Source organism: Mastomys coucha, unplaced genomic scaffold (assembly GCF_008632895.1).
Source record: "Mastomys coucha isolate ucsf_1 unplaced genomic scaffold, UCSF_Mcou_1 pScaffold1, whole genome shotgun sequence".
In the NCBI taxonomy this organism is placed as follows: domain Eukaryota; kingdom Metazoa; phylum Chordata; class Mammalia; order Rodentia; family Muridae; genus Mastomys; species Mastomys coucha.
The window spans coordinates 69,660,468-69,668,755 of record NW_022196891.1 but is presented as its reverse complement, the minus strand read 5'-3'; the positions used below and the strand labels follow the sequence as shown (position 1 = coordinate 69,668,755).

The 8,288-nt window shown below is 43.7% G+C and overlaps 1 protein-coding gene across 1 annotated transcript in view; it reads right to left on the bottom strand.

Annotated features, from left to right (window-relative positions):
• Positions 1–4,024, bottom strand: part of Pex19 (peroxisomal biogenesis factor 19) — a 9,294-nt gene extending 5,270 nt beyond the window's left edge. Inside the window, exons 1-5 of the mRNA XM_031389905.1 lie at positions 3,932–4,024; positions 2,239–2,348; positions 1,639–1,804; positions 980–1,065; positions 395–556 (exon numbers count right to left, since the gene is read on the bottom strand). Of these exons, the coding sequence (XP_031245765.1) occupies positions 395–556; positions 980–1,065; positions 1,639–1,804; positions 2,239–2,348; positions 3,932–4,001 (594 nt within the window). The 5' untranslated portion in view covers positions 4,002–4,024. The remainder of the gene's footprint in view (positions 1–394; positions 557–979; positions 1,066–1,638; positions 1,805–2,238; positions 2,349–3,931) is intronic.
• Between the last annotated feature and the right edge of the window lie 4,264 nt (positions 4,025–8,288).

Sequence of the window (8,288 nt, the reverse complement as noted above, 5' to 3'; positions counted from 1 at the left end):
ACCCAAAACAAAACAAAACAAACAAACAAAAAACCAAAATAAAAACAAAAACAAAACAAACAAACAAACAAAAAACCAAAATAAAAACAAAAACAAAACAAAAATAAAGACTATAAGAAAGAATGAAATCAGTCAAACTCAAAGTCTTGAAGTAGTTTATAGAAAACTGGAGCTGAAAATTTCCCCTTTTAGCTCAGACATTCCCAATGTGGACAGATGATCAGGTCACCAATGTAGCTTAATACTCTCAAAAACAACTGCAACCAACAAGGTGTTTTTAAAAATTGTACTTGTCCATTCAAATTACCCTTTCACTATGCATCGTCTCAGCAAGGTAGCCCACAAGTGGATATAATGAAGTGAGGAGAAAAGCCAGAAGTGGAAATTCACAAACCTTTTCTGTGATCTCCTTCAGGGATGGGTAGAGTACATCCTTAGACAGGAGGTTCTGCATGATGCTCTGCATGATGGGGAGAATGCTTCCTTCCCCGTCTCCGTCATCCATGCCCAGCCCTTCCATGGCCTTCATCAGTTCCTCTTCAGACATGCCTGAGTTCTAGATAAGACGAAAGAGAGGTGAACAGGCACCCTGCCTGCCTGGAATGCTTACCACCTTTTCCAGTGGAAAGAACTATCTAAATTTGCCTGTAACAAAAATCAAAGGGGGCCAGATTTGGGAAGATACCATAGGGCTTTTTTAAAAAGTAAACTTTTTTTTTTTAAATTAACTTTTTAAAGTTAGATCTTATTTATGTTATTTTTTAGTTTTTGACTGCATGTACATTTGTGGGAAAATGTCAGAAGCCCTGGAACTGGAGTTATAGACAGGCATGAGCTGGTATGTGGGTGCTGGGAACTGAACCCTAGGCCTCTGGAAGATCAGCCAGTGCTCTTAACCACTGAGCCACCCTCCCCCTGACCCCCCGCAACCCCCCAGGAAACATCTGAGAACAGACTCATCTCATTCCTTTCCCTTTACCTGGAGGTCTGTGGCATTTTTGGCTAGCCCACTTAATGTCTCCTTTAGGCAAGAAGTAAATTCTTGTTGAGAACTTGCATCACTGCCTAGGAGAGATGAAAGAACCAGGATTATCTAAGATTTTGGCTGTCAGCTTGTCTACACTGATCTAGTCACCAGCCTGGATAGAAAGCATTTACCAGGAAATTACTAACACTTCAAAATCTTACTTGTTCTGTAGTTACCTTCACAGTCATGCCGTATATCTACATCGATAATGGGTTAATTGCTCTCCCCAGTAACACTCCTTTAAAAGGGTTGGTTTGGGAGAATTGGATTTATTTTTGAGGCAGGGTCTCACTCTGTAGTTCTAGCTGTTCTAAAACTCACTAGATCAGGTTGGCCTCAAACTTACAGAGATTCATCTACCTCTGCTTCTGATGTGCTAGGATTGAATGAATAAGCCACTACACATGGCTGGAATAATCTTTTTTTTTTTTTTTTACTACTTTCCAAAATATCTTACCTTTTCCTTTTAGTAAGCATGATTCCCATACCTCTTTCTCTTGCCTTGCCCCACTCCATGGCTGTGACATCACGACTGTGATCAATTTTACAATCCTGGTATTCTCAAGCAATTAAGAGGCCTGTCCAGTATTTTATGTTTGGGGTTTCCTCACCCACTCTCCCAGCTGCCTCTGAGAGCTTCTGGAACTGCTCCACCAGGTGGGGCTCTTCCTCAGCCAGCTCCTTCATTGCCTTCTCAAACTCTGCAGTAGCTTGGGAAGCCAGCTCACTGTCAAACAGTTCCTGGAAAAATTTCTCTTGGGAGGCGAAGAGAGCATCCTGCAGGGGAGAGAGAGAGACAAAATTTGCCTCCTACAGCATCACCGCAGGGGGCTAGCCTCTTACAGGAGCTCAGATAGTAGGTTTTGGGAAATGAAACATCTCTCCCTCACAAGCACCTCCACTGAACATCCCATCTGTCTCTTCTCAGGAGGACAGCAAAGACTGGCCACTTAAGGAATATGAGGTAGCACACAAATCCAACCACTTAAAACAGCTCTTTACTCAAGACACTTCCTTCTTAGCCCTCCGTAAAACCACAAGTCCTTGTCTCATAGGAACTGAGGCCTGGAAGAACACTCAGTAGTGTGAGGCAAAGTCACCCCCCCAACCCCGCACCCCGGCCACCCCTCTGGCCCACAGGGGCCTGCCCCACCCCTGCTCTGAGCTGCATCCCCATCCCCCCCCCTCCCTTAAGGGGGTGGAATTTATACTTTGGCAGTATCTCCTGGCGATCTCTTCTGGGACCCTGAAGCATCGGGGGCCGAGATGGTAGGAGGGGGTGCTGGGGAGGGTTTGGCTTTATCGAAATCATCAAGAGCACCTTCGGAGACAAGAGACATGGTGGGTATGTTGGGGATGGATACGGCTAGACAGCTGTGTGATTTGAAACAAACCATACAGGAAAATAACGATACAAAGTGCTGGCTTTCCTGAACTACTCTCTCTGTTCCTGGTGTCTCTCCTGCCTGGCCAATAGGCTTCCGACCTTCCTTGAGAACCATCTAGTTTATTGTGACCAATTGGTAAGGAAACTCTTTTACACAGAACCAGTGTTCATCTCAGAACCAGGAGGAAAGAATTAAAATAAAAGCTGTGCAGAGAAATCTCTACATGCATACTATAAAACTCCCTTTTAAAAACCCCCACACATTTCATCTAACATGAAGAAGAGGGGAGAGAGAGCCTTGTTTCTTTGAATTCACTCTGAGGTCTTAGCTAACATCTTCTTGTAAGAAAGCACAGAATATACCGCCCAGCTTTCCACTGGCCCGACTACTAGTATACATTCAACAAGAAGGCATTAACTCTTAAATTATGCTCCAATTTAGTTCTCCCAAAACAGGTACCTATAGCCTCTTTGGCTTCATAATGAAGTAAACGTGAGCCAATCCAGTCACTCTGGGCACTCCTCACTTCATCTGTTCATTTTCTATCTGCCTACACCGTTGTGACTGAGCAAGAGGTAAAAGGTTCACCTCTGCCCTGAAAAGCCAGTGTTGTGTTGTCACCACTGCTCTGCTTGCCAGGAGTAGGGAAAGGGCACTGGCCTCACTAGGGCAGGAAACCGGGGTGGCGTGCAAGGCCAAGGAAGAAATGAAGGTCCACCATCTTTTTAGGAAGAAACCTTTTCCCCTGGGACTGGCTCACTTTGTTTCTCCAAAGAATATAAAAGGATGTCAGGCATTGTGGTGCCATGCTAGAATGCGGAGGAAGGGACGGGAAAAATCCCAAATTCAAGGCCACCCTGCAGTACTCAGCGAGTGTGAGGTTAGCCTAGACTACACGAGACAGTCTCTCAAAACCACACTCATATTAACAGGAGACTTCTTTGACTACTTGCACGAAAGAACTAAGGGTCTGGTAAAAGAATGAGAAAAGATTGTGCGGTAAAAAGGCGTTTCGGGTTAAGAAAGATACTTCCACGGACATGTGGACCTTTGGAGCTTAAAGATTATTTTGATCTATGAACCCTTCTACTGAAAGGAGAGGCGATTTCAATAATCTACTGAAGCCGATCCTGGTGGGTCCAGCCTGAGATCTCAAGTACTCGCAGAGGCTGAGAGACTGCCGCGAGTTCCAGATCAGCCTGGGATACCGAGCCTGGGATAGCCTTGCCTCAACAACACTCCGACAATCTAAAGCAAGAGAAGTTTGTTAAGGGGCTAGTGAAACATCTCATTATGGTTAGTTTTCCCCTGCGCAGGGAGATGTGTGGTCCGGATAGATCAGTGACTATGGTGAACACCCAGATCCAGGTAGGAGGGCCGGGGTCGAACTCAGACCACCTCCCCCGCCAACCACTGGAGAGATTCCCCCGCCCCGCCCAGAATCTCAAGTTCTTTTAACCCCCACGATGGGTCCTCTCCCCCGATACTTCTGGACTTTCCCATCGTGGGCTCTTACTTTCCAGAAGCTCCTCCAGTTCCCGGTCCGCTTCGACCCCAACACCGCAACCTTCCTCAGCAGCCGCCATCTTATTGCCTCCGACTTGCCGTAGGAGGTGGAACCACTGGCGCCACCACATGCCCCGCCCCCAACCCCGCCCCCACGACTTGCGCAGCCAATAATATCGTCCTACGGTGCAGGACCGCCATTTTTAAAGGGACAGGGAGCTGGGTTTGTTTTTGTTTTTGTTTTCTTGTTGGGATTCAAACCTAGGTTCTTGCACGGACTAAGCAAGCACTCCACTACTGGAGCTACACAGCCACAGCAGTTTGCCTTGAACTGGATAAATTGCTCAAGCTGGTCCAGAAATCGGGGTCTCCCTTCCCCATCTTCACTTCCTTTGGGAAGTATTTGTAGTTGACCCACCGGACCCAGTTGTATTGAGGGGGCGGAGCAGAAGGGGCGGGAGGGTTTATTGCGTTTTGTTTGTCTCTTTAATCTGGAGAGGTTTTGTTTTCAGGCAGTTTTCTAATCCTGCTGTCTCCACCTCCCAAGAATAGAGATTACAGCGCAAGGCTCAGCTAAAATATGAAGCTATTAAACGAGCAATTTTTTCGATTGAGACAGGATTGATAAATTGACAATCTTGGTTTCATCACCAGAGTACACAAGGTAGGAGAGACTATCATGTGCTGAACTCTGACCTCCACATATGCTCCTTGACATATGCACAAAACAGATAAACAAAGATTACCGAATTTATTTTTAGTGTGTAGTGAGCATCTACTGTTGTATACAATCGTGCTGAGCACAGAGAAATCTTCAAATGGATCAGGGTTAGTCCTACGTGTAAGGGTTGATTGGAGATAGAATTGGAAACACAAGATGTTACTTAAGCAGACTAAAAAACAAACATGATTCTCTCTCTGAATTCTTTTTTTTTAAGATTTATTTTATTTATTTTATGTATATGAGTACACTGTAGCTGTACAGATGGCCATGAGCCATCATGTGTGTGGCTGCTGGGAACTGAACCCAGGACCTCTGCGCCCGCCTGCTCGCTCCAGCGTAATTTTCTGCAGCTGTCTTCAGACGCACCAGAAGAGGGCGTCTGATCTCATTACGGGTGGTTGTGAGCCACCATGTGGTTGCTGGGAGTTGAACTCAGGAACTTCGAAAGAGCAGTCAGTGCTCTTACCCCTTGAGCCATCTCGCCAGCCCTCTTAATTCTTTCTTTCTGTTTTCTTTGTGTGTGTGTGTGTGTGGGGGGGTATTTTGTTTTTGTTTTATCGAGAATGTTCTCTGTGTAGCCTTGGCTTTCCTGGAACTCCGTAGACCAGGCTGGCCTTGAACTAAAAAAATATTCCTGCTTCTGCCTCAAGGGTGGTAGTATTAAATGGGTGTACCACCACACTTGTCTCTTTTTTCTCTTATATATTTCTGTATTTCTAGAATCCTACTTCAATGCTTATTTGCCCCCAATGGATCTTTCTGCCTTCCTAATAGTGAATACTGAAGACAGTATTTTATAGCATCTCCCCCCCCACTTTCTTGCTTGTTTTAATTGGGGGCTCATTTAGCCCAGGCTGGCTTAGGACCTCTCATCTTATTGGCTATACCTTGCAAATAGTAGGATTACAGATATGCACCACGATGCTTTATCCTGCTCACAGCATTTTTCCACACCTTGTATTTAAGGACTTAATGGCTCACCAGTGCTTATTAATTTCAGATTCTTGACTGATATTCACAATTATTTCACATATATCCATTCTTTTCCCTAGCTAGATAAACTTCAAGAAGCAGAGATTTGTCAACTTTGTTTACAAAACTCACATTAGAATGTTTGTGTACAATTCTAATTTTTTTTTTTTTTTTTTTTTTTTTTTTTTTTTTTTTTTTTTTTTTTTTTTTGGCTTTTCGAGACAGGGTTTCTCTGTGTAGCCTTGGCTGTCCTGGAACTCACTCTGTAGACCAGGCTGGCCTCGAACTCAGCAATCCGCCTGCCTCTGCCTCCCAAGTGCTGGGACTAAAGGTATGCGTCACCCAGCTCTAACTTAATTTGTAAACTTATAAAAAAGACCTGTTTTTTGAAACAAGATCTCATTCTGTAGCACTGGTGGGCCTGGAACTCACAGTGATCTGTCTGCCAATATTTTAATTTTTTTCTAATTATTTAAAATTGTGTGTGCATGCCGGGCAGTGGTGGCACACGCCTTTAGTCCCAGCACTTGGGACAGCCAGGGCTACACAGAGAAATCCTGTCTCGAAAAACCAAAAAAAAAAAAAAAACAAAAAACCTTAATAAAATATTCTCCTAATCTACACATTTTTGAGAAAGCAGTCTTCGTTTGAGGATTATATTTAAGAAAGCAGCTCTTAAATCTGAAAAGACCAAAGTCCTGTGCTCCTCGGAGCAGCTTTTCCTCTTCAGTCAGGCACACCTCCCCCACCCACACAATGAATGTTCAAGTTTATTCATTGCAGCAATGCTGATAATTGCAAAAGATTGCAAATAACCCAGGCAGTATGAGAAAACACATGCACATACACAAAAGTTTAAAATGTGTTGAATGAAAAAAAAAGATTATGTTCTTGTCATGTATAAAAGGAAGGTGGGTGGTAGAGAGGAGGGAATAGGGTTTTTTTTTTTTTTTTTAAGAGGGGAAACCTGGAAAGGGGAGAACATTTGAAATGTAAATTAAACAAAGTCTAATAAAAAAAAAGGTGGGGAGGGAAGAACACAGTTATATCTGCTTATAAATATATACTTTTTTGAAGGCCATAAGGAAACTGGTAAGTAGTTACCTGTTTGGGGGAAAACTAATAGGAACTGAATGGCTCAGAAAAAAGACACAAGGCAAACTCGTCATAGTATAGTTTTTTGTTTTTATTTTGATTTTTTTCCCTCTGAGACAGGGTTTCTCTTTGTAGCCCTGGCTGTCTTGAAACTCACTCTGTAGACCAGGCTGCCTGGAATTCAGACATCAGCCTACCTTTGCCTCCCTAGCTCAGGGATTAAAGGCGTGCGCCGCAGCCGCCACCAACACTGGGCAGTATAGTTGTTTTTTTACTATTAAAAATTAAAAAGAACTATTGTGTGAGTGTACAGGTGGAATGGTGCATACACACCAGGTTGCTTGTGTGAGGATATATGACCACCTTGGGGGAGCCGGTTCTCTCCTTCCACCGTGTGGGTTTCTAGGATCAAACTCAAGTTGTCAGTCTTGACCTCAAAGTGCCCTTACTTCCTATGCCGTCTCACTGGCCTGACAGCATAGGTCTAAAGACTAGTGTTTGAACTTCATGAATACATTATTAATTGAAAAAAAAAAGAATTTAAAATGGATTAAAATGAAAAATTCAAGTAATCTCAGCACTAAAGAGCTGGGAGACTGGAAGTTTAAAAATTCAAGGTCATCCTTGACTCCATAGTTCAAGGCTAGTCGAAGCAGTAGAAGCTGTATCAAGAAACAACACATAGAAACCAATACATTGTACATCTTTTTCCTGTGGCTATTGAGAGCTCAATAGTAGAATGCTTGCCTCTCAGTGCAAAACTCCAGGTTCAATCCCCAGTAACTAAATAAAATGCCTGCATTTATCTACTTTTAGGAAAGGACTGTACTACCATATGTAGTGCGAGGAACTAAACCCAGAATCCTGCACATACTAGGCCAACACCCTACCAATGGAGCTTTCTTCAGCTGTCAGTTAATGTGCAGTTGTGTATGCATTTGTGGACATAAGTGCAGGTGCTCATGAAGGTCAGCAGAAAACATCAGATCCCCTGAAGCTGGAGTTAACGGTGGTTGTGAGCTACTGTGCCTGGGTGATGGGAACTGAACCCAGGCCCTCTGGAAGAACAATGCTTACTCTTTTTTTTTTGGTTTTTTGAGACAGGTTTTTTCTTGTTTTTTTTTCTCTGTGTAGCTCTGAAGACCAGGCTGGCCTCGAACTCAGAAATCCGCCTGCCTCTGCCTCCCAAGTGCTGGGATTAAAGGCGTGCGCCACCAACCCCCAACAATGCTTACTCTTAACTGCTGAGATAACTCACTAGCCTGTTTTGTTGTTTTTGAGATAAGGCCACTCGGGCTAGCCCTAAAACTAGCTGAGGTTATCCAAGGCTTAGAAAATGGTATTTTTGTGTATGAATGTCAAGTTTTGTGTATTTTTGTCAAGTTTTAGACTGTTTTAGTGGGTCCTGTTCCTGCAGGAAGGCATATGTTTGTGTTTCAGGCTGATGCACCAAATGCAGGGCTCATCTCAGTGGGGGTAACAGTTGTGCTGATTACTTGCACCTACCAAGGTCAAGAATTTATTAGAGTTGGCTACTATGTAAATAATGAATATACTGAAACAGAATTACGGGAAA